At 43.3% G+C, this 26,649-nt stretch overlaps 1 protein-coding gene across 1 annotated transcript in view; it reads left to right on the forward strand.

The window, feature by feature from the left end:
- The first annotated feature begins 1,299 nt into the window (after positions 1 to 1,299).
- Positions 1,300 to 26,649, forward strand: part of TMC2 (transmembrane channel like 2) — a 76,454-nt gene continuing 51,104 nt past the window's right edge. The window contains exons 1-4 of the mRNA XM_086333114.1: positions 1,300 to 1,812; positions 5,655 to 5,807; positions 19,736 to 19,826; positions 26,471 to 26,552. Coding sequence (XP_086189240.1) covers positions 1,523 to 1,812; positions 5,655 to 5,807; positions 19,736 to 19,826; positions 26,471 to 26,552 — 616 coding nt within the window. The 5' untranslated portion in view covers positions 1,300 to 1,522. The remainder of the gene's footprint in view (positions 1,813 to 5,654; positions 5,808 to 19,735; positions 19,827 to 26,470; positions 26,553 to 26,649) is intronic.

Below are 26,649 nucleotides of genomic sequence, written 5' to 3' on the forward strand. Positions count from 1 at the left end.
CACTTTTCACTTTCATGCATTGGAGAAGGAAATGGCAACCCACTCCAGTGTTCTTGCCTGGAGAATCCCAGGGACAGGGGAGCCTGGTGGGCTGCCGTCTATGGGGTCGCACAGAGTCGGATACGACTAAAGTGACTTAGCAGCAGAGCCGTTTTACAGATGAGAAAACTGAGGTGCGATAAAGCTAAGTAGTTTATCTGTGGTCACAGAGATAAGTACAAGATAGAACTGATATTTTCATGCAGACTGGCCTAGCTCCAAACCTGTGTTCTTTTTACAAGTAAGAAGATCTTATTTCTGGATAAGAGTATCAGAGTAATGATGTCTGTTCTCAGATGTCAGTCACTGTGTCATGTTCATTAACAAGCTGTTGGAGAGGTAACATCCCCATGTTAGAGATGAGCTGAGGCCCAGAGAGGTTAAGTGACTGGCTCAGACATCCTGCTAGTAAGTGATGGAGAGGCTGCTTATTAATACTAGAATCTCATTACAATTTTTCCTGTGTTTAATGTTGTAAATGCCCAGATAGGATAGTTGTTCTTAAACAAGGAGTTGGGCAAGCTGTTGCAGAAAGATCACACTGTAGAGCAGATTCTGTTTATGCTAAGTCACTTCAGTCGTGTCCGACTCTCTGCGACCCCATAGACGGCAGCCCACCAGGCTCCCCCGTCCCTGGGATTCTCCAGGCAAGAACACTGGAGTGGGTTGCCATTTCCTTCTCCAACGCATGAAAGTGAAAAGTGAAAGTGAAGTCGCTCAGTCGTGTCCAACTCTTAGCGACCCTATGGAGTGCAGCCTAACAGGCTCCTCCGTCCATGAGATTTTCCAAGCAAGAGCCTTTTGCCAGTGTTATAAAGTAGTAGTTTAAAATAACAGCATCAAAAAATAAAATAACAGCATCAAGGTTGGGGCAGTGCTGAGGAGCAGGATAGGCTCTGGCACCTGCCCTGTCTCTCATGCCAGGCAGGACACATAAGGGGACAGCCCCTGGAGAGTGGAGCCAGCAGGCCAGTGGTCCAGCCTTACCAAACAGAGGCCCATGCTTGGCCTTGGTCCTGGGCAGAAGCAGAGGACTCAGCTGTGACCCCAGTGGACCGCACCCCAAGCAGAGGAAGGCCTGGGTCTTTAGCTGAGGTTTAGATGAGAGTGTGGGAGTGCCTGCTGCTCAGGGAGAGAGACCTTGGCTCTCACCCCAGACCAGAGGCTTTATCTGAAAGAGCCTTTGGAGCCAGTAAGCTCCAGGAAGCATCTATTTTTAAAAAACATATTTATTTATTTTGGCTGCACCAGGTCTTAGTTGTGGGCTGAAAGATCTTTTAGATGCCATGCTAACTCTTAGTGTGACAGGTGAGATCTAGTTCCCTGACCAAGGATCCAACCGGGCTTCCTGGTTGTAAGGAGTCTTAGCCACTGGACCACGGACTTCTCACTGCTGGGGGCACTTTCCTGGGGAGGAGGCCCCTGAGGCCAGAACTACTTATTCTCTGCCCTTGCAGGTGACAGGTCCAGGAGGAGCCCCTCGATGAAGCGGCCTCATAGAGCCGAGAAGGCGCCAGTTCCGCGCAGAGCCCAGCCAGGCCAGAAGGAGCGGGCCGGGGGCAGCCCAGGGTCCGGGTCTCCTCGGAGGAAGCAGGCAGAGCGCAGGGGACGCCGGGAGCTGCTGGGGGACCGGGAGCGGGGGTCAGCAGAGAAGACCTGCCGAGGGAGGAGGAAGGATGGGAGGGCTTCCCTCAGGGAGCAGAGAGCTCCTTCAAAGAAGGAAAAGGAGGTCCGGAGGAAGGAAGAGATGTGGAAGCAGCTGAAGAAACACAGGTGTGTTGTGACCCGACTTCAGGCGCGTTTCAATGCGCCCTCTCCCTCCTGCCAGCCCTGCTCCCTCCCTTGTAAGGGTCAGGTGCCATCCTCCCTACCCCCTCCCACGAATGGACGGCCCTTGCTCTCTCCAGCCTCCCTCTGCCTCTACCTTCGTCCCTGCCCGGCTCACCGCTGGGGCCAACCTGGATGAGGATCACACTCATCCCAGGTGGAGTGGCCCTGCGCACTGTTGTCCCAACCCCTCTAGTAGGGCAGGTGCAAGCGGAGGCTGTGAATGGGGAGGTGACACAGCGGCACGGTGGGACAAGATCCCAAATCTCCTGAATTTCAGCTGTAGTGGTGACTCACTACAGCTCTTGAAGAGGAGCTGAGAGAAATCTAAAATTAATTATTAAAAATTAAAAATTCTAAATTTCTAGTTAAAATTGGAAATTAAAAATTAAAATTGAATTTAGGAGTCATAAGAGGGCTTAAGCATGCCGTTTCCCAACCTGACCTGCATCCTCTTCTGTGAAATATGGTTTTGATCTAGAAGAACTTCAAGAGTCCCATCAGCTCTGAAATTCCAGGATTAGGGGGTTTATTTGCTATATTTCCTTTGTTCTATTAGCATTGGCACACGGGGGGTTAATTGATAGAGTCGGTGTATGGAATCAACAAGTTGGGATTTTAGTTTCATTTTTTTGCTACCAATTTTGATGAACCATCTCCCTCTCTTTGCCTCCCTCTTCCACTTTACTTTGCATCACTTCTCAGGATGTTTTAAGAATCCCCATTGATAATGGGTGAAGAGGCTTTGGAAACAGATACTAGGATTATGGCAAAGAGTTGATACTCCTTCCACCCATTTCTAATAAACCTTATTTGCCCACACTCTCACTCAGGTGTTCCACTGTACATCTCCAACTTTACAGAGGGGAAATTAAGGCCCTCAAAAGGGGCCACTGATTTCTTCCATCACCCCTGCCAGCCATTCCTGGCTCCCTTAGGGCTTTTGTTTATTGTCTGGTTGTCCCTGCTGCTGCTGCTGCTAAGTCACTTCAGTCATGTCCAACTCTGTGTGACCCCATAGATGGTAGCCCACCAGGCTCCCCCATCCCTGGGATTCTCCAGGCAAGAACACTGGAGTGGGTTGCCATTTCCTTCTCCAATGCATGAAAGTGAAAAGTGAAAGTGAAGTCACCCAGTCGTGTCGGACTCTTTGCAACCCCGTAGACTGTAGCCTACCAGCCTCCTCTGTCCATGGAATTTTCCAGGCAAGAATACTAGATTGGGTTGCCATTTCCTTCTCCAGAGGATCTTCCCAACCCAGGAATCGAACCCAGATCTCCTGCATTGTAGGCAGACGCTTTTGCCATCTGAGCCACCAGGGAAGTCTCCTGTCTGGAAGACAGATGCAAAGTAAGGGATAAGGACTCAATTGTGCAATTTTCAGCTTCATGCCATAGCAGGGCATAGAGATGAAAAATATCCAGCCTTCTTCCCCAGAGGCTGACAGTCTGACATGGGAAATAAGACAGGGTTATCAGCTATGATAGCACGAGTGTTAATTGCTCAGTTGTGTCTGACTCTTTGAGACCCCATGGACTGTAGCCTACCAGCCTCCTCTGTCCATGGAATTTTCCAGGCAAGAATACTGGAGTGGGTTGCCATTTCCTTCTCCAGGGGATCTTCCCAACCCAGGAATCAAACCCAGATCTCCTGCATTGTAGGCAGACGCTTTTGCCATCTGAGCCACCAGGGAAGTCTCCTGTCTGGAAGACAGATGCAAAGTAAGGGATAAGGACTCAATTGTGCAATTTTCAGCTTCATGCCATAGCAGGGCATAGAGATGAAAAATATCCAGCCTTCTTCCCCAGAGGCTGACAGTCTGACATGGGAAATAAGACAGGGTTATCAGCTATCATAGTACAAGTGTTAATTGCTCAGTTGTGTCCAACTCTTTGAGACCCCATGGACTGTAACCCACCAGGCTCCTCTGTCCATGGACTTCTCCAGGCAAGAATACTGGAGTGGGCAGTCATTCCCTTCTCCAGGGGATCTTCCAGATCCAGCATTCAAACCTGGGTCTCCTGCATATTTCAGGCAGATTCTTTACGGTCTGAGCCATCATCATAGCACAAAAGAGAAAGCAATATGTATACCAGAAAGGATTTGATGAAGAGTGTACTGCTGGGAGGCTGGGGTTCCTCTATGGAGAAGGTAAACATTTCAGTAAGACTTGGAAGACCAGATGGAATTTGAACAGTGACTGAATGTCGCACCTCCACCACCACCCAAACTGAGGGAACACCTTATACAGAAACTCAAGGGCAGATGTCCTGGGGTGTGCGTGAGGCACGGCAGAAAGCCCCTGTGCTCTAGGCTTCCTAGCATTCAAGAGCTAGGGTCCCTCCTCTCCACCTCATTCCTATGACCGCTCCTTGCTCCTCAGGAGTTGATCAGAAGCTAAACTCACAGAGTCTGCTGCAAACTGGTCTCTAAAGCCCGTGGTAACCCAAGTCCACATCCTGATATTTCCAATTATGACTTGCTAAGCAGGCTGCCCAGGAGAACCCTTCTCCAGCCCCTCCCTTACCCTCTGTCGGTTGCTGCCAACTCAGCTGAGAGTCACTGTTTTTATGAGTGAAGGAGGCTGTGAGCCACACAGACAAGAACTTGGATTTTGTGGCAACTGAGCGCACAGTCTTTGTCAGATGGTGAGGGTCCTCACACCCTCCAGCTGGAAGGGTTCTGCAGCTGTGCTGTCCCATACAGCAGTCGCTAGCCACATGTTGGGCATTTGAAATGTGGCTGCTACAACTGAGGAACTGAACTTTTAATTCAATTTAACTTTAATCTGATGTTAATACTACTGAGTTAAAACAAGAATTAGCCTTGCCCAATGGCTCAGCTGGTAAAGAAACCTTCTGAAATGCAGGCGATACAGGTTCAATTCTGGGTCAGGAAGATCCCCTGGAGGAGGAAATGGCAACCCACTCCTGTATTCTTGCCTGAAAAATCCCATGGACAGGGGAGCCTGGTGGGCTACAGTCCAAAAGGTTGTAAAGAGTTGGACACACACACACACACACACACACACCAAGAATTAGTAAATTTACTTGGACAGATGTAGTTTTGAGGTTGATTTAATTTTGAAACCAAAGCACTTCTTCCCCCAAAAAAAGACAGTTTCATCAGTGCAGATGTGAACATCAAAGGAAAATGATATTCTATCACTTGATTCATTTATGAGAAAAGTTCTAAGTATGTCTAAAACAATTTAGATATGTGAATCTACTCTTTCAACTAAATTTTATGAAATCCAAATACAGATTAAATATGTTCAATGAAAATTTCATGTCTGAATTGACAGTGAGTACAAGGTGAACACTGGATTTTGAAGACAGAACAAAAAGGATGTAAATTGTCTCATTAATAATTTTTTCACTGATTATATGTTTAAATTATAAAATTTTAATATATTGGGTTAAATGAAGTGTATTATTAAAATTATTAATAATATATTCATGTTATTTTATAATATAGCCACTAGAAACTTTAAAATTATGATACGTTTCCATTGGGCAACCCTACGCAAGTGAGGATGTCTGTGTGGGTAGGATTCAGAGGCATGGAGTTTGGAGATGCAGCCCTCAAGGCACTCCAGGCTGCAGAAAGAGTAGTGGCCTCCTCTGCCAGATGGGTGAAGTCACAGAGAGTTCTGAGCAGGGCAGGCCTGTGCAAGGTGGCAGCTGGGAGCATCTCAGCATTCTGTGGGGCTCCTTGCATCCCACAGAATCCCCGAGGACCCCGCTCTCCTCCCCACTCTCCTCCACTCCACCCTGCCTCTGCTCCAGGTCATCCTCCATGGCCTCCAGCACCTCCAGTGGGGAGTCTCTGTCTGAGGAGGAACTGGCCCGTATCTTGGAGCAGGTGGAAGATAAGAAGAAGCTGATCGCCAGCATGCGGAGCAAGCCTTGGCCCATGGCGAGGAAGCTGGCAGAGCTCAGGTGAGGGGTGGCAGTTGGTCAGGGCTCTCCCAGTTGAGAAGGCTCAGCTCCTCTAATGGGCTTGAGAATCCCTTCTCCTCTTCTCTCCACCTAAAAGAGCTCAACAAGAATGGGGGTTCACCCTTCCACCCTGCTTCGGTCCCCCTGTCCCCAGCACATGACTGGCCACTGGCCCTGCTGTTGGTTAGCACCGAGCCAGGCCTAGTAGGAGACAAGGAGGATCATGGCCCTTGGGCTACACCCTGCCTCCACTGCCTCGTCACCCCTTTGTCTCACACCCCACCCCATCTGGTGGCTTCTGCGCTTCCCTCACAACTAAACAGACATGCCTTCTTTGTATGTGTGTGTGTGTTAATTGCTCAGTCATGTCCAACTCTTTGAGACCCAATGGACTGTAGCCTGCCAGGCTCCTCTGTCCATGGAATTCTCCAGGCAAGAATACTGGAGTGGGTTGCCATTCCCTCCTCCAGGGGATCTTCCTGACCCAGGGATCGAACCTGGGTCTCCCTCATTGCAGGCAGATTCTTTACCATCTGAGCCACCAGGGAAGCCCATGCCTTCCTTGGTGGTGGTGGTGGGGTGGGGGGCGATTATGATCCCCCGCCTCAACAAGTTCCTACCTCTCTTGTGTTCTCTACGCACCAGAATCTCTCCCCTTGTCACACACTCACCCTTGCAGTGTGGAGAACAGGGGGATGGGCTGTCTTAGCTACACTTGTGTCCCGGAGGCCTAACATGGGACCAAGCTTGCAGTGACGCTCCATAAATATTGCCTGGCCTCGTGCCCATGCCCCTGAATTCTATTTTCAGCTCAGCTGCTTCCCTGGTTTCCATATGACCGGCCAGCTCATCACTCATTTTATGGCTCTTCAGTCTCTGCTGCAGTTTTGAAAGAAGAGCAGGATGTTTCTACTAGAAAACTATAATCTGATTTTACTGTCTTCCCCCAAGTCCTGCCTCAATCTTTCTGCCATAAGATTGGGTGACTCCCTTCCTCGTTCCCCCTATATAAAGCTATTATTTTTCTCAGCTCTTCTCACACCTGAGTTTCCTCATTGCTCAAATGGCTCACCCTTTATCACAGAACAATTTGGCAGCCGTATTTTGACCTTCAGCCTCTCTGTTTGTGTCTCCAAGGCACAGCAAGGATGTTGGCTGTGCAAATGGGGTCCGGCCCTGACAAGTAATCTGGTAAATAGAGCTTACTCCACTGTGTTGAGGGCTCCCCAGGTGGTGCCATGATAAAGAATCTGCCTGCCAATGCAGGAGATGTGGGTTCTATCCCTGGGTCAGGAGATCCCCTGGAAGGGGATATGGCAACCCACTCCAGTATTCTTGTCTGAAAAATGACATGGACAGAGGAGCCTGGCAGTCCATGGGGTTACAAAGAGTCGAACATGACTGAGCAACCGAACACACCCGCCACTGCCCTGAGAATATTACCTTCTCTCAAAGTCAGTTGCTGGAAGAAATGCCTCCCTGCAGTGCCTCCAGGCCAGTGCTGACCAACAGAACTTTCTGAGATAATGGAAATGTTCTAACTCTATGCCAATAGAGTAGCCACCAGTCACATGTAGCTAGTAAGCACTTAGAAAATAGCGCAACTGAGAAACTGAATTTATGTTTTATTTTAACTTATTTAAACTTAGGTAGTCACACAGAGAAGGCAATGGCAACCCACTCCAGTACTCTTGCCTAGGAAATCCCAAGGACGGAGGAGCCTGGTAGGCTGCAGTCCATGGCGTCGCTAAGAGTCGGACACAATTGAGCAACTTCACTTTCACTTTTCACTTTCATGCATTGGAGAAGGAAATGGCAACCCACACCAGTGTTCTGCCTGGAGAATCCCAGGGACGGGGGAGCCTGGTGGGCTGCCGTCTATGGGGTCGCACAGAGTCAGACACGTCTGAAGCGACTTAGCAGCTGCAGCAGGTAGTCACAGGTAGCAACAGTTTAAGCGGTAGGTACAGCTTCAGGCAGTGGGCTGTCTGCCTTGCCAGCTCCCTTTTTCTGAGTCTCTTCTTCCTGCTCCCCCAGGGCCAAGTTCTTCCTCCTTCCATCTGTCTCTCTAACAGAACCTCATCCCCACTCAAGTGTCACTGGGACACATCTTTTATTAACAGTGGAAAAAGAGCAACCTTGCTGTTTATGGAAATGAGATAGCCAGCTGACTGGAACTCTCAGGGACCATGAAAATCCCTGAGCTGCCCAGAGGAGAAGTCTGTATCTCCTCCAGGCCTGGGGGCAGAGTTCCTGCTCGTGGTCAGTGTGGGAAGTGGCTAAGGCCCGAGAAGCTGAAAGGACTCTCATCTCTCCCACTGGAGCAAGTCCTCCTGACAATAGTGATCTCTTCCCTCCAGCCTGCCCGCCTTCCTCTTCCCTCTTGCAAGGCTCCCTATCCCAGACTCAAGTCTCAGGCTCTCCAGCCTCTGGGTCTCAGCTCCAGTAATGCCTCTGCCTTGCCCACCTGGCTAGGTCCTACCTTTTGAGACTCAGGCCAAGTGTTGCCTCTGCAGGGAAGTCCCTACTGATCCTACCTGCATTCAGGCTGAGTTAGTTACCACTTCTCTGAGCCTTAAGGCCCTATCCCTCACTTGACTGGCTGCTCTAGTTTGCAAAGCTGTGTCTTATTCATCTTTTAATTTCTTTCTTTGTTATATTTTGCCAACATTTGCTGCATGCTCCCTATGTGCCAGATATTGTTCGGAGCCTGGATGTGTAAAAATTCATTTAATCTTCCTAATCACCCTCTGATGTAGATACTATTGTTATTGTCCCCATTTTACTGATGGCAAACTGAGACACAGAGCAATCTAATAATTTTTCCAGGCCACACAGTGAGTTTAGAGGCCTGGCCAGAATTTGAACTAAGGAATTCTGGCTCCAGAACTTGCACTCTTAAATTATAATTGCCTCTCTAGAATTCCTAGACATTCTAGAATACACCCTTTGCCTCCTGTATAATTTCCTCTTCTGGCATAAAGTCTTCAACTGCAGATTTGCAGATAGCATCCCCAGACTACATCTTTTTTTAGAAGCAATGGTGTGGGGACCCCAGTCTCTGGCCGACTCAGGCAGCTGGCTGACTTTGGCATACTTGTTGTAGACAATTGAAGAAGGGTGGTAAGGGATAAAAAGCAGCAGCAGTGAACTGGGGCAAGCCTGCATTCACACTTCTACCATATCTGGGTGATTTGACTAGCTATTCAATCCCCCTCAGGCTGGCTTCCTTCCCTTAAACTCTCTGAGCCTCACAGCCTTTTTTGTAAATTAGGAATAATATTATCTACCTTCAGAGTTATTTTGACAAATTCAAAATATTTATTTAAGGGCCCAGCATGTAATGTACAATTAATAGATAGTAGTTATTGCTATTATTAATGGTTGAACATCTTGTGCCAGACACTGTGCTAAACCCTGAGAAATGAGGATGGGGAACAAAGGTGAATCAGAGGAGACTTCACTAGTGATGCACATCAATAATGGCACAAGGCAGGCTGATGATGTTGGTAAATGAGTTTCTTGTGCCCTTGAGTCTGGGATGTTTGCTTTAATCATAGAATTAATTAGGTGTGTCACTCAGCTTTGTCAGAAACCCAATGTGCTAGAAAATTAGCCAAAGTGCTTGCTCTCTTCAGAGAGATCTGAAGAATTCCACTTCCAAAAAGACGCAATAGGCATACTTCTCCATAGTCTTCCCATGAAGTACAACTGAAACCCCAGACAGTATGTGTAAAGCAAACATAAGAGACTCAGAAAGGTGGAGAGAAGAAAGCAGACTGGCTAAGGACCTCAGGGTCAAATGGATGACAGGGCATCAAGTTCTAGGTTTCCTTTTTGTCTATGTATCCAAACTGGATACTGGGAATATTGGAGAAGCTGGCAGCCCCCAAATATGGACAGATACTCACAAAAACACCTCAAGAAAAGTCTGCTGTTTCTAGCCAAAGGACCAGAAAAGACAGAATACTTAGCAATGAAAACAATCCTTCTCCAACCAAACACCATAAATAAAAAACATCTCTAGCCCCACTCCTGGCAGCAAAAGTCAAGTCAATATTTCCTCTGTTGCCAGGATTTAACATGATATCCCAACACCCTTATCAATAAATTATCAGAGAAAGCCAAGTGAGGAGCAGGGACATTCATATCCACTGTAGTAGCAAGCTCTCCCTCTCCCTGTGGTGTCAATGGAGACCACACAGGGAGCATGAACTTTCACCACAACCAGGCAGTAACAAATTATACCTTCAAGCCAGGATGGTATGAGTAGAAGGCTTGTGGAAGCCTGAACTCCCATCCTGACTCACCAGTAACAAGGAGCTCCAGCCCAGTTCCAGGTGTCAAAGGAGGCCAAGTGAGTAATCTGGACTTCTACCTAGAAGTAACCAGGCAGCATCCCCCTTCACCTACTGAAGCAGTGTCAGAAGAGGCCTGCTAAAACACAAGATTTAAGTAAGATCCAGACTCGCATAACAAAAAATCCCAAATGTCTAGGCTTCAATTGAAAACTCACTCATCATACCAAGAACCAGAAAGATCTCTAACTGAATGATAAAAGGTAATCAACAGATGCTAACATCAAGATTATATAGATGTTAGGGTTATCTGACAAAGATTTTAAAGAAATCATCATAAAAATGTTTCACTGAGCAGTTATGAACACACAAAACAAATAAAGAAATAGTCTCAGAAAATGAATAGAAGATATAAAAGAGAGGAACTGGAAATTTTAGAAATAAAAAATATAGTAACTAAAAATTTTTGAATGGGCTCAACAGCAGAATGGAGAAAACTGAGTAGATTATCAGTGAAGGTAGAACAAGACAGATCACTCAATCTGAACAATAGCAAGAAAACAGCCTGGAGGGAAAGTGAATAGAGCCTCAGGGACATGTAGGATTATTTTTAAAAAATCTAACCTTGGTGTCTCCTCCAAATCCCTAGATATGAAAGAAAAAAAGGAGTTGTCAGAACATAGAGTGGGGCTGGAAAAAAAGTCTTCAAATATATAAGGACTGAAAAATTTTCAAATTTGACAAAACTTAAGTATTCAAGAAGTTAAACAAAACCCCAGTAAGATAAATCCAAAGTAATCCATGCTAATACACATCATGGTCAAACTTCTGAATACTTTTGAGAGTCTGAGAGAAGCAATGCATTACTAAAGAAAAAAAAAAAAAAAACAAATAGAAAGACAGCATATTTCTCATCAGAAACCATGGAGAACAGAAGTACTAAGTGAAAAGAATTGTCAGTCCAGAATTCTATATCCAGCAGAAACATCCTTCAAGAATAAATGAAAAATCAAGACATTCTCAGATGAAGGAAAACTAGAAGAATCTGTTACCAGGTATACCCTAAAGTATAACTAAAAAAAAGTTCTCTAAAAATAAAGGATATGATAAAAGAAGGCATCTTGGAACATCATGAAGGAAGAACATGGTAAGAGAGAAAATCTTGGGAAATACCATGTTTTTTCCTTCTCCTCTTGATTTTTAAAATTATGTTTGAAAGTTGAAGCAAAAATGAAAACACCACCTAATGTGATTCTCAAAAATGCAGAGAAAATAGTTAAGACCATTATAAATGAGTAGGATAAAGTGACATAAAGAGAAATAAGGCTCTACACTTCACTCTAGCTAGTAAAATGAATCCATAAGTTTTGATAATACATATAGATAGGTAGATAACAGATAGATGGACGACAGATATAGGTCGACACATAGTAATGCCTAGAGCAACTATTGAAAAGGCTATACAAATTGATATACTAAAAAACACTGCAGGTTAAACAAAATTGAATTCTAAAAAAATGTTCAGGAAGACAGGGAAGAAGGCAAGTAGAAATGAAAAACAGAAAACAAGAAATAAAATGTTGTATTTAAACTGTAACATCTAAATAATTATGTTAGTGGTCTAAATATATCAATTAAAAGACAGAGATTGGCAGACTGGATTTAAAAGATGATCCAAGTACATGCAGTCTATAAGAAACTCACTTTAAATATGATATACATAAGCTGCAAGTAAAGAATGGCAGAAAATACACCATGAAAAATTAACCAAAAGAAAGTAGGAGAAGCTATGTAAATGTCAAAGTCAATTTCAGAGCAAAGAAAATCACCAAGGTTATAGAGGGACACTATATAATGAGATGGCAAGAGTGAACGTCAACATTTTAGGAATCAGTGAACTAAATGGACGGGAATGGGTAAATTTAATTCAGATGACCATATGTACAACTGTGGGCAAGAATCCCTTAGAAGAAATGGACTAGTCCTCCTAATCAACAAAAGAGTCCAAAATGCAGCACTCGGGTGCAATCTCAAAAATGACAGAATGATCTCGATTCATTTCAAAGCAAACCATTCAATAACAGTAATCCAAGTCTATGCCCCAACCACTAATGCCAAAGAAGCTGAAGTTGAATGATTCTATGAAGACCTACAAGACCTTGTAGAACTAACACCAAAAAAAAAAAAAAAAGGTGTCCTTTTCATCGTAGGGGACTGGAATGCAAAAGTAAGAAGTCAAGAGATACCTAGAGCAACAGGCAAGTTTGGCCTTGGAGTACAAAATAAAGCAGGACAAAAACTAACAGACTTTTACCAAGAGAATGTGCTGGTCATAGCAAACACCCTCTTCCCAAAACACAAGAGACAACTCTACACAGGGATGTCACCAGATGGTCAATACCAAAATCAGATTGATTATATTCTTTGCAGCTGAAAATGGATAAGCTCTATACAGTCAACAAAAGCAAAACCAGGAGCTGACTGAACTCCTTATTGCAAAATTCAGACTTAAATTGAAGAAAGTAGGGAAAACCACTAGGCCAGGAAAACTGCATGACCTAAATAAAATCCCTTATGATTATACAGTAGAAGTGACAAATAGACTCAAGAAATTAGATCTGATAGAGTGCCAGAAGAATTATGGACAGAGTGCTGGAGTCAGTGATCAAAACCATCCCCAAGAAAAAGAAATGCAACAAGGCAAAATGGTTGTCTGAGGAGGCCTTACAAACAACTGAGAAAAGAAGTGAAAGGCAAAGGGAAAAGGAGAGAGATACTCATCTAAATGCAGAGTTCTAAAGAATAGCAAGGAGAGATAAGAAAGCCTTAAGTGAACAATGTAAAGAAATAGAGGAAAACAACAAAATGGGAAAGACTAGAGATCTCTTCAAGAAAATTAGAGATACCAAGGGAACATTTCATGCAAAGATGGGCACAATAAAGGACAGAAATGGTATGGACCTAACAGAAGCAGAAGATATTAAGAAGAGGTGGCAAGACTACACAGAAGAACTGTACAAAGAAGACCTTGATGACCCAGATAACTGCGATGGTGTGATCACTCATCTAGAGCCAGACATCCTGGAGTGTGAGGTCAAGTGGGCCTTAGGAAGCATCACTATAAACAAAGCTAGTGGAGGTGATGGAATTCCAGCTGAGCTATTTAAAATCCTAAAAGGTGATGCTGTAAAAGTGCTGCATTCAATATGCCTTAGCACTGGCCACAGGACTGGAAAAAGTCAATTTTCATTCCAGTGCCACAGAATGCTCAAAGTACTGCACAATTGCACTCATTTCACAGGCTAGCAAGGTAATGCTCAAAATCCTTCAAGCTAGGCTTCAATAGTATGTGAACTGAGAACTTCCAGGTATACAATCTGAGTTTAGAAAAGGCAGAAGAACAAGATATCACATTGCCAACATTTGATGGATCATAGAAAAAGCAGGGGAATTCCAGAAAAACATCTGCTTCTGCTTTATTTACTACACTAAAGGCTTTGACTTTGTGGATAACAAGAAACTATAAAAAATTATTAAAGAGATGGGAATACCACCTTACCTGGGCTTCTCAGGTGGCTCAGACGGTAAAGTATCTGCCTGCAATGCAGGAGACCTTGGTTCGATCCCTGGGTCAGGAAGCTCCCAAGGAGAAGGGAACGGCAACCCACTCCAGTATTCTTGCCTGGAGAATCCCATGGACAGAGGAGCCTGGTTGGCTATAGTCCATAGGATCACAAAGAGTTGGACACGACTGAGTGACTAACACTTACCGCCTCCTGAGAAACCTGTAGGCAGCTCAAAAAGTAACAGTTAGAATCAGACATGGAACAACGGACTGGTTCCAAATTGGGAAAGAACATCTAGACTGTATATTGTCACACTGCTTATTTAATTATATGCAGAGTACATCATAGGCAATGCCAGGCTGGATAAAGCACAAGCTGGAATCAAGACTGCTGGGAGAAATATCAGTAACCTTAGATATGCAGATGACACCACTCTTATGAAAGTGAAGAGGAACTGAAGAGCCTGTTGATGAAACTGAAAGAGGAGAGTAAAAAGCTGGCTTAAAACTCAACATTCAAAAAACTAAAATCATGGCTTTTAGTCCCATCACTTCATGGCAAATAGATGGGGAAACAATGGAAACAGTGACAGACTTTATTTTCTTGGGATCCAAAATCCCTGCAGATGGTGACTGCTGCCATGAAATTAAAAGACACTTGCTCCTTAGAAGAAAAGTTATGACCAACCTAGACAGCATATTAAAAAGCAGAGATATTATTTTGTCAACAAAGGTCCATATATCAAAGCTATGGTTTTTTCCAGTCATCATGTAAGGATGTTAGAGTTGGACCATAAAGAAGGCTGAGCACCAAAGAACTGATGCTTTAGAACTGTGGTGCTGGAGAAGACTCTTGAGAGTCCCTGACAGAGATCAAGCCAGTCTATCCTAAAGGAAATCAACCCTGAATATTCATTGGAAGGACTCTTGCTAAGCTGAAGCTCCAATACTTTGGCCACCTGATGTAAAGAGCCAACTCATTGGAAAAGACCCTGATGCTGGGAAAGATTAAAGGCAGGAGGAGAAGGGGACAACAGAGGATGAGATAGTTGGCTGGCATCACTGATTCAGTGGATATGAGTTTGAGCAAACTCCAGAAGATAGTGAAGGACAGGGAAACCCAGCATGCTGTAGTCCATGGGGTCGCAAAGAGTTGGTCACAGCTGAGCAAGAAAAAAAACATAATGATAAAAGGGTCAATATACCACGCAAACAGAACAATCCTAAATGTATATGCACCAAAGAGATCAGTGGTTTGGATTCTATCGGTTATTAATTTTCCAGTGCTATGTAATAAATTACCCTAAAACTTAATAATTGAAAACAGTAAAAAAACATGTGTTATCTTCTGTTAGTCAGAAATTCAGGATCAGTTTAGCTGGTGGCTCTAACTTGGAGTCTCTTGTTGAGGTCCTTTAATGGACCGGAACTTGGTGGTCCAGAGTCGATGAAAAGAAAGTAAAGGAGAGAAACAGGCTGATATTCCTTCGTTTACACAGAAAGCCAATAAAGCCCCTGCACGGGGCTTGCTCTGTTCACGGAGGCCTCAAGCACCCTCTCGATGGGGTGAAGGTGCAGAGCACCTTCTCGAGAGGGTCTTAGAAGCTGGACAGGAAAGTGAACTCAGAGAGCCTCTGAGCTGCAGGTGATCAGCCTGAAAAAGAGAGAGAGAGAGAGAAAGAAAGACACGGGGACCAGAGCTCTGATGGAGCAAAGGTGTTTTAATCAACATGGTGTGGGCATATATACTGTCTTACAAAGTAGTTATTCTCAGCAAAGATAAAGATTAAAATTCCAGACTTACAAAACATATGCAATCCATATTAAAGAGAGAGATTTGTAAACAATCACTTTTACCGTATGGCCGAAGAATTGATGCTTTTGAACTGTGGTGTTGGAGAAGACTCTTGAGAGTCCCTTGGACTGCAAGGAGATCCAACCAGTCCATTCTGAAGGAGATCAGCCCTGGGATTTCTTTGGAAGGAATGATGCTAAAGCTGAAACTCCAGTACTTTGGCCACCTCATGCGAAGAGTTGACTCATTGGAAAAGACTTTGATGCTGGGAGGGATTGGGGGCAGGAGGAGAAAGGGACGACAGAGGATGAGATGGCTGGATGGCATCACTGACTCGATGGACGTGAGTCTGAGTGAACTCCGGGAGTTGGTGATGGACAGGGAGGCCTGGTGTGCTGCAATTCATGGGGTCACAAAGAGTCAGACACGACTGAGTGTCTGAACTGAACTGAACTGAACTCACAAGAAGGAAGAGGGTACTTATCACTGTATAGAAACACTAATGAAGGAAATGCCTGGATTCCTCAGTCCTGGGAGAGGCTTGCCTCTCCTCTTAATTCCTAAATATTCAGGAATTAATACGGAGCAGAGAATTCCTGACAGATCCAAAACAGCACACAGGAAGCCTGTTAAATGCTTCCTGACAGTCTCTCATAAGGTTGAGTCAAGTTGTTGGTCAGGGCTTCAGCCTTCAGATGACTGGGGGTGGTGAAGCCACTTCCAAGGTTGCTCATATACATGGATGACAAGGTGGTTCTGATTATTAGTAGGGGCCCCAGTTTCTCTCCATATGGGCCTCTCCATAGGCTGCTTAAGTATCCTCATAACATGACAGCTAGCTTCCTCTAAAAGAGAGAGATTTCAAGGGGAAAGTCACGACACCTAGTTTCAGAAGTCCTAGTCTCAGAAGTCATAAGTTGTCACTTTTACCACTTTCTATTCCTTGGAGGCACATTGCTGAGTTTGGCCCACATTCAAGGGGAGAAAAATTCATTTCTCCATTTTAAAGGGAGGAATGTCAAGAAATCTGTTGACATAGTTGAAAACCAACACATATGGGAAGTCAGGTATGCTTGGTTAGCCTCAGGTACCTTTAGATTGATTCAGTGACATCTCTAGGCCTGGCTTTGAGTTTCCACTCAGAGTGAGTTCAGCATCTGTTTGATCTTTGCCTCCACAACTGAAAAATAAAAACCGCTTGGAGCCAAAGGGAGACACCAAACCAGCGTAGTCCAAATTACCTTCAACATCTGGCCATCTCCAATCTCTGGCCACCTCTCTTTGGCCATCTGTGTCCCCTACCTTAATCTAGATGTCTTCTGCATTTCTGGCTGACTCATACACTTTCCCAGTGTTCTGCATGGGACAGCAAAGCTCTGCAAGGATGCTGTCAAACTCAGGCTGCCCTGTGTCTATTTGTACCTCTGCATTGCAAAATTAAGTGTGATTTTAAATCTGATCTGCTTCACCAGCGGTGGGTTTTTGGATGTATCTGGTCTCTCTGAGAGATACTTTGGATCAACTTCAGAGTATCCCTGTTGTGGAAGGCTGCATTGCTGAGTCCCTTGTCCAGACCCCTGCGGAGAAGAAGGCCCTTCACAGCAGCCCCCTGTGCTAGCAAAGACTCTTTATCAGCTGTCCACTTTAGGAGCTGATATTTCCCCAGAAGGAGAAGAGTGACTGCTTGCTAAATGAAACCACTGTGGTCACATGGTCTGCATCCACATATTTAAATCTCATAATATCAGGCCCATTTCTAGATGAAAACTGCCACCCCAGGAGGCACAGAATCTTGCCTGGCTCTCTCTGGCACTAAAGCCACACAATAAACCCCTTTTCTCCCAGCAGTAATCACTGGCCACCCTGATGTGTCTTTCAAACTGTTATTTGGGCCACTTTATCAACAAGGAGGGTCTTTCTAGGGCAATGTGAGGGGCTCCTGAAGTGCTGTCTGTGGGTGGCTACTGAGGAAAGCCATGCCTCAATGGCTTCCTCCTCTCCTGAGTGTTGGAGGGGCCTGAGGGGTTGATAACCACATGTCAAAAGTGACCTTGAAAAAAAAAGTGACCTTGAGATTCAGGCCCCTAGAACTTTACACAAAGCAAAGGATCCCATCTCTTTTGCCCTTTCGCTTCATTTTTCACACACCATCTGGTTTGAGGAAGAGGAGAGATGAGCTTGCATGAAGTTCCCCGTTTGAAAGGAGGGGAAAAGGAGGGGACAGGAGCACCCTACAGAAGGAAGATTTGCAGGGACTTCCCCCGGTTGTCCAGTGATTAGACCTCCACAATTTCACTGCCAAAGTCATGGGTTCAATCCCTGGTTTTGGAACTAAGATCCTGCAAGCCACACAACATGACCAAAAAAAAAAGAGGATTTGCAGCAGTTGGGAAGTGCAGGGCAAGAGCCAGTGTTTCCATAAACCAACTACTATTTCTAGTAAGGAAGCACATGGATCACAGATAACAGATGTAAAAGGATTTGCTATAAAAATGTTAGTTGTGATTATTTATACACTTTTACTGATCCAAAAAAGCTTGTTGCATCCATCAAAATTGTTAGACTGCTTGGTCTGTTTGCAGTGAATGATCCTTAGAGTTTGTATCCAGTTCTGAGCAGGGACCTCTGTTCTTCTGAGGGCTCTCTGGGTTTCTGGACACAGTCTGAATGTCAAGAAAAGAAGCATTTGGTGCCAGGTTCAGTGGCTCAGGCATAAGATCTGGCTCTTATGTTTGAGATTTTTTATCCAAAGTTACCAAATCTTAAAATGTTGTCACGTTCAAACTCACAAACCCTGAATGCCTAGGAGTCCCTACCCACTCGTGAAATATAGGAAGAGGACAAAAATATGAGTTTCATGAAAACATTCTTTGTTGTCCTGGAGTCATTGGTAGTCACAGATAACTCACTGCCAGAATGACTGCAGCCTGGGGGGAGCAGGGGCTGACCCCACCAAGGAGCCTTAATCCCATACAGCCCTGCTTTTGACCCCAGACCCAGAAGCTACACAGATGGCCTCATTAACATTGGGACATCACTGAGACATCCTAATAAAACCAGTCCTGGGATTAAACCCAGGTTAGAATGTAACTTTGACAGGTAGCAACTACCTGCATTTGCACTTTGGAGGTAGTGTAGGTTATGTTGCCAGCAGGAGAGCCCGAGCAACAGCAGCCAGACACCCAATGTCTTCTTCCACCCACGCTGAGATGGATTTAATTCTTCAACTACTTGTATGGTCTTATCCAGTGGTTGCTGATAAACTGATTCTTTGGGTGTTGGCATGGGAGAGCCCTGATGTGGAACACTTGCTGATTCCCATAGTCTAAATACTCCCACCATGGCCAGTTTCAAGTTATCAATAGTTTAATAATTGGTGGACCAAGTTTCTGAGTATTTAACAATCAGTTCTCAGAAGCCAGCCCTCACTAGCTCCAGCATTTGACCCAAAGTATTCAACAGAGAGACCTATCCATGTGTTTCTCATGCAGTCTTCTTTGGATGTTCACTCACTCATTCAATGTTCATGCACTCTAAAAATATCTAGTGAATGCTGTATTTTTTTTTTTTATTGCTGCTCTAACAAAATACTACAAATTTAATAGCTTAAGACAGTTTATTAGCTCACAATCCTGTTGGTCACAAGTTCAGCATAGTGTGGCTGGATTCTTTGCTCAGGGTCTCACCAGGCTAAATCAAGGGATCAGCAGGGCTATGGTTCCCTCCCACCTGGGACTCGAGGTCCTCTTCCAGGTTCACTGACTTTTGATAGAAATTCATTTTCTTCTCTTGCTCTCCAATGTGGCATCCTCCAGAAGGGCCCCAGCAACAGAGGAGAGAGGATTCTCCTTATTCTAATTTCTCTGATTTCCTTTTTTGCCACATCTCTCTCTGACTCTTCTGCCTTCCTCTTCTTTTTCTAAGGGCTCATGTGATGTTGAGCCTTCCAAATATCCAGTGTAATCTCGCTAGGTTAAAGTCAGTAATCTTAATTACATCTGCAAAATTCCTTTTGCTATTCACAAGGGGGTGAAGGTCATGGAAGCCGAAATTCTGCCTACAGGTGCCAACCATGTACCAATCACTGTCCTTGGCATTTGGGAAACTCCAGTGGACAAAACAGACAAAATGTCCTGCCTTCGTGGAACTTACATTCTAAACTAGGGGTATAAAACACTCAAGGCCCTCGGCCATATATATGCTTTCATAGTTCAGATTTCTTTTGCTTGGGTGTTAATTAAATTTCTGCCTTATTCCCTCCTCTAACCAGGGAGGCCCAAGAATTTGTGGAGAAGTATGAAGGAGCCTTGGGAAAGGGCAAAGGCAAGCGACTCTACGCCTATAGGATGCTGATGGCTAAGGTGTGTGGTTTGGAGGCTGCAAACCTATGGGAGGACTTGCTCAGTTCCTGACCATCGCAAGCACCTGCCTGGCTTCACAACTTGTGTCCACCTCCCCCAGAATCCTGAGTCTGAGGTCCAGTCAGTCATTCTAATTTATCCAGGAATGAAACCAACTGTCCATTTCTCTCTGATTAACTGTGAAGGCTTCAATATACTGGAGACTTGTTTCCCTCCAGTGAAGAACTAAACTCACAGAATTAATGGTGTTGAATCACTGGGATATTATTTTCCAAGCCCCCAAATCAAGACTTTGGTTTGGCAGAGACCCAGAAGGGCCATGGTTTAATCAGAGTCACACAGAAGACAAACAGTGATGTCAACAGGGTGTCAAGGACAGCTCTGGTGTGTTATGTCATAACCTGGGCTTCCAATTCAAGCTAAAGTAATGACCTCTAATTGGATATTTAACTATGAAACTATGGAAGTATCTTTCTTTTACCTACTGATCTGAAAAACTATCATTTTCATTCACTTAGTTCTTGTATAGGGCCTTTTTTGGAACTTTTATTTGAATTCATCATTTCAACTATTGATTCAGTCTAATGGCTCATAAGCCTTCCTCTTTTTACCTTTCTTTCTCAAAAATGTCTTGGCCAGTCTTTCCTATGTTTCCATTTGCATTTTGTTATGTTTTACTAGCATTGTTTTTTTTTCCATATGCAATTTTAAAATCACTTTGCCAATTTCCAGTATAGTCCATTGAGATTTTTATTGGAAATTTTTTTTAATGTAGTCAATTTTATTCTCCTTAAACCACAAAATAGAGTGGAAATTTTTTAAATTTTTGGTTTAATTTGGGAAAACTTATCTGTAGAATATCCAGTCTTCACATCTAAGAATATCATAATTTCTCAAGATTTAGTTTTAAATCCTTCAGCAAAGTTTGTCATTTTCTTCATATAGATCTTTTCTATGTTATATGTTATTTCTACAAAATTTACATTTTGGTTGCTTTTGTGAATGAGATTATTTTTCCTTTTATTTAATAACTAGATATTGCTGGTATGCAGGAAAACTGTGTATTTGAATATTCATTTTTAATCTGCTTCCTCTATTGTACTTCCTTATTAGTTTTAATCACTTTCATCTAATTGTGTATGTAAAGATATTTTTCTTGAGTTCTAAGTCATTCCTGTCCTGAACTGCAGATTAGCAATACTAGAACAGTTTCAGTTGATGATGGTGATCATAAGTCTCTTTGCTTTTCCATTACTTTAATGAAAATTATTCCGATGTTTCACATTAGATTGATGAGAGTTGTTACCTTGACAACTTTGAAATAGATTTTCTTTCTCACAATAAGAAACTATCCTTTTATTTATAATTTAATAAGACTTCCATTTTATCGGAATTTCCAAATAGATGTTCAATTCAGTTTAGTTTAGTTGCTCAGTTGTGTCCAGCTCTTTGCGACCCCATGGACTGCAAAATGCCAGGCTTCCCTGCCCATCACCAACTCCCAGAGCTTGCTCAAACTCATGTCCATTGAGTCAGCAATGCCATCCAACCATCTCATTCTCTGTCATCCCATTCTCCTCCTGCCTTCAATCTTTCCCAGCATCAGGGTCTTTCCCAGTGTCAGTTCTTTGCATCAGGTGGCCAGAGTATTGGAGCTTCAGCTTCAGCAACAGTCCTTCCAATGAATATTTAGGACTGATTTCCTTTAGGACTCACTGGTTTGATTTCCTTGCAGTCCCAAGGGACTCTCAAGAGTCTTCTCAAACATGATAGTTCAAAAGCATCAATTCTCCCACACTCAGCTTTCTTTATGGTCTAACTCTTACATCCATACATCCATACATACATATATAACCATAGCTATGGTTTTTCCAGTATAGTCAAAACCATAGCTTTGACTAAACATACCTCCTTTGTCAGCAAAGTAATGTCTCTGCTTTTTAATATGCTGTCTAGATTTGTCATGGCTTTTCTTCCAAGGAGCAGACATCTTTTAATTTCATGGCTGCTGTCACCATCTGCAGTGATTTTGGATCCCAAGAAAATAAAGTCTGTCACTGTTTCCCCATCTATTTGCCATGAAGTGATGGGACCAGAAGCCATGGTCTTAGTTTTTTGAACGCTGAGTTTTAAACCAGCTTTTTCACTCTCCTCTTTCACTTTCATCAAGAGGCTCTTTAGTGTTTCTTCACTTTCTGCCATAATGGTGCTGTCATCTGCATATCTGAGGTTATTGATATTTCTCCCGGTAATCTTGATTCCAGCTTGTGCTTCTTCCAGCCCAGCGTTTCTCATGATGTACTCTGCATATAAGTTAAATAAGCAGGGTGACAATATAACAGCCTTGATGTATTCCTTTCCCAATGTGGAACCAGTCCATTGTTCCATGTCTGGTTCTAACTGTTGCTTCTTGACCTGCATACAGATTTCTCAAGAGGCTGGTCAGGTCGTCTGGTATTCCCATCTCTTTAAGAATGTTCCACAGTTCATTGTGATCCACACAGTCAAAAGCTTTGGCATAGTTAATAAAGCAGTAGATGTTTTCCTGGAACTCTCTTGCTTTTTCAATGATCCAGTGGATATTGGCAATTTGATCTCTGGTTCCTCTGCCTTTTCTAAATCCAGCTTGAACATCTGGAAGTTCTCGGTTCACATACTATTGAAACCTGGCTTGGAGAATTTTGAGCATTGCTTTGCTAGCGTTTGAGATGAGTGCAATTGTGCAGTAGTTTGAACATTCTTCAGCATTGCCTTTCTTTGGTGTTGGAATGAAAACTGACCTTTTCCAGTCCTGTGGCCACTGCTGAGTTTTGCAAATTTGCTGGCATATTAAATGAGGCACTTAATAGCATCATCTTTTAGGATTTGAAATAGCTCAGCTGGAATTCCAACACCTCCACTAGCTTTGTTCATAGTGATACTTCGTAAGATAAATAGATGTTAAATTTTGTTAAATACTTTTCCCATATGTTCATAAACTTAGTTTTATCAGGCACATCTGATTTTCAGGTATTTTATTTATAATTTTTACATAAAATTTCGCAAGATTGATTGAATTTATGTGTGCACACACACACATGCATGCTGTCCTGGCATATTTTAATATTAGGGTGGTACTTGCTTTGTAACATTAAACGAATAGCATTACCTCCCTTTTATGCTGTAAATCAGCTTGAGGAGCATGTTTTTTTTTTTTTTTTGAAAATTGAAAGATGACATCCTCAAAACTATACAGGTCAGGAAGCATTTTATAGAATATCTTGATAATTTTTTAATGTTTTTCCAATTGGGATAGTCAAGGTTTAACTTCTTCTTGGGGTCATTTTGATATTTTTTATCTTCCCAGACTTGATCCTTTCATTAAGAGTTTCATATGTATTAACAGAAAATTGCATATAGATAGTCTCATAATTTTTGTAACTACATTTTATATATGTTGAGTTTAAATCTTTTTTATCCCTAATATTATTTTTTCTTCCTTTTCCATTATAGTTGCCTGACAACTATCTATGGGTCACATTAATTTTTATCTAAAAACCATTTATCGTTTAACTGCACACTCAGAATTTTCTTCTCAACTGAGGAACGTATTCTTCAAATATGTCTGATGAATGATCTAATTTGTTTCTGTTCAAACAGTTCCAGCTTCTGCACTAGGAGAAGGATGGCTGCCAATTCCTCACTCTTTGCATTTACTTTCCCTCACGATTTTTAATTCTTTGCTTATTCTCTCTCTGCATCTCAGAAATTTCTCAGGTTTATTTTCAGTATCATTGGATCAATTTTCTTTTGTCTCAGTTAAAGTATAATGTTTATTTTCATTCTATTACTGAACTTTTAGCAATCTTGTAATCAATTCTTCCATACTTCACCTGTATTCTTTTATTTTCCAGCCACAAGGCTTGTGGGATCTTAGTTCCCTGGACCAAGGATTGAACCCATTCCCTCAGCAGTGAAAATGCAGAGTCCTAAACCACTGGGCTGCCAGGGAATTCTGCCCCCCACACACATACCCCATATTCTTTTTTAAAACTCTAATTGCCATCCTGTACTTTAGAAGCCATGTTTTTTGTATCCTGCTAATATTGATGGCATAGAAAATGGTAACCCACTCTAGTATTCTCACCTGGAAAATCTCATGGACAGAGGAGCCTGGAGGCCTACAGTCTGTGGGGTCACAAAGAGTTGGACAAGACTGAGTGACTAAGCACATATGCAAGCAAGAATATTGAACCGTCTCTCAAAATTTAATTATGTATCCTGGAGGAAATACTTTCTAAAAACCTGAAAGAAAGAATCTCTTTTTCCTTGTTTTTCACACTATTTCTCAGGCTTCACTGGTCGTTTTTGGTTATTCAGATTCAGGTATCATCCACAGGCAGGATGTGCCGTGTCTCATTTGACTGCTGTTTGAAATCTTTTCTCCTATATACAGCTGAAGAGCAAGATGACACACACAGCCAGGAACCCCGTCCGAGGGGGCAGCTACCGTGTCACACAGTTCTGGGGGAGTTGACGTCTTCTCCCACCCACACCCAGGCTCAGTTTTCTGATGCTCTAAATCAATGAAGAATAAGAGTTTCAATGCTGAGCTTCTCCCAGACCTCTCTCTGCCTATGCCCCCCACCTCCAGGCATCACTTTTAGGCTGAGATGCCCTCAGCCTTGAGGGGCTGCAAGTGGTTGCCAAGTGACAAGACTGGCAGACTGTGTCTCCAAGGGCCTCACTTGGCAACATGCATTACTCCATTGATCCTTAGCCTCGCAAAGCTATATTTTATACTGATTTTATCAGCACCCTGATAGAGGATCTGTCTCTCAGGGAAGGACTTACATTAACAAAGCTTATGAGACAAATATATAAAATCAGATACCAGATTACTAATTTACAAGGAGGAATAACCAATGCAAGAACTGAAAAATTTGAAGTTCATAACAGTGTCTTTTATTTTTGATAGTACAGTTATGTGCTATGCTTAGTCGCTCAGTCGTGTCTGACTCTTTGCGACCCCATGGACTGTAGCCTGCCAGGCTCCTCTGTCCATGAGATTCTCCAGGCAAGAATACTGGAGTGGGTTACCATGCCCTCCTCCAGGATCTTCCCAACCCAGGTCTCCCACACTGCAGGCAGATTCTTTACCATCTGAGCCACCAGGGAATCCCAATACAGTTTTATGGGAAGCTAAACAATAATCCCAGGCTTCCCAAGTGGCTCGGTGGTAAAGAATCCACTGGAGGAGATGCAGGTTCAATCCCTGGGTCAGGAAGATCCCCTGAAGTAGGAAATGGCAACCCACTCCAGTATTCTTGCCTGGGAAATTCCATGGACAGAGCCTGGTGGGCTACCATCCATGGGGTTGTCAGACATGACTTAACATGTACACATGAATTATTATTCCAATTCCAATCTACTAATTTGCAGTGAAAAAAATTACTGCCATAGAAATCAAAATATTCACAGCCTAGGTGACAGGCAAATGCTTTCCTTATAGACAGACCTACATAAGAAGCCAAATAAACCGAAGATGGTTTTCAAGCACAGAATCAGAACTAGGAAAGGTAGAAGAAGCAATGGGATTGGGTTAGCCAGTGTCCCCACATCCCTGCTCATCTTAGGAAGATCTTTGCCATTATTATGAACCTGTCCTTTGCTGATGGGTCCCTCTTCTCCTTGGCATCTGTGACCATCTCCCTTCTGACAGGTGGTTTCCTTCCTTATACAGTAATTATCCAATAACTATATAGTCAAAGCCTTTACATCTGGAAGTCCATCTGGTTCCTTCAGGTAAATTTTCCCTTTTATGTTTTAATGAATTTACAAATGAAAATCTCATTTCCTTCATGAACAAGTTCTTTTGAGACCTTTGTAATGATAGAAACTGATCTTAGAATTTTCTCTTTACTTTATCTTTGCCTGCTATTTTCTATAAGTTTTAAAAAAAATTCCAAATGGATTTATTTTCAGGGGGTAGGACTGCTGAAGAGCATCCCCTGAAAGAGTTGACAGATTTTCATGCAGCCAGCAGACAGCTGCTCAGGTTTCTGACTGGTAAAAAGTGAGAGTTGGAGCTGGAGTAGACCCTGGAAAGGGGCATAATGCCTTCCTAACTAATGTTAGCGGGGTTAAAAAAAAAACACAGGCTGCCGTTTCACTGGAAGAAGAATGGGACACCTGGGGCTGAGATCTCTTTTAGCACTGCCTTCAGTCTTATAGTTTAGCAACAGTTCCTATGAGATTAAGGCACTCGACCATCTGCCAGTTGTAGGTGTGAGATTTTTTTTTCCCTTGAATTTTTGGTTTTAGATGAAGGAAGTTACATAAGAGTTTGCTAAACTAATTTGATTCCCCAAATCAGAAATTATACATAGACTTTCTAAGTTCATATGTAAACTGTCCAAACCTGAAATTTTATCAGCATTATAGAAAGTTGCAAGACATTGTGTTGCCCTGGCTTCTCTCTCACTCACACCTAGCTTTGAAAGTGATGATGTGAGCCTCCACCTCAGACAGCCTGGTCTCAACAGCTCCAGCGCGACAGCCTCACTCACCTGTTGACCTCGTGTTGACATGTCAACATCCACATGCACCTCCAAGCCCCAAAGCAGCATGTTAATGAACTGAGGGTGTTGTCTGTTTAATTTCAGAAATGGGTCAAGTTTAAAAGAGACTTTCATAATTTCAAGACTCAGTGTATCCCCTGGGAAATGAAGATCAAGGACATTGAAAGTGAGTATTTTGGTGTCCCTGTTTTTAGTTGGTTTGCTAAAGGGTTTTCCAAGGGTTTGGACTGTGTCCTGGACCAACGGGTTAGTTTATCATAGGT

Source organism: Bos grunniens, chromosome 13 (genome assembly GCF_055505025.1).
Source record: "Bos grunniens cultivar Pamir isolate PY7600 chromosome 13, Bosgru_T2T1.0, whole genome shotgun sequence".
Classification (NCBI taxonomy): domain Eukaryota; kingdom Metazoa; phylum Chordata; class Mammalia; order Artiodactyla; family Bovidae; genus Bos; species Bos grunniens.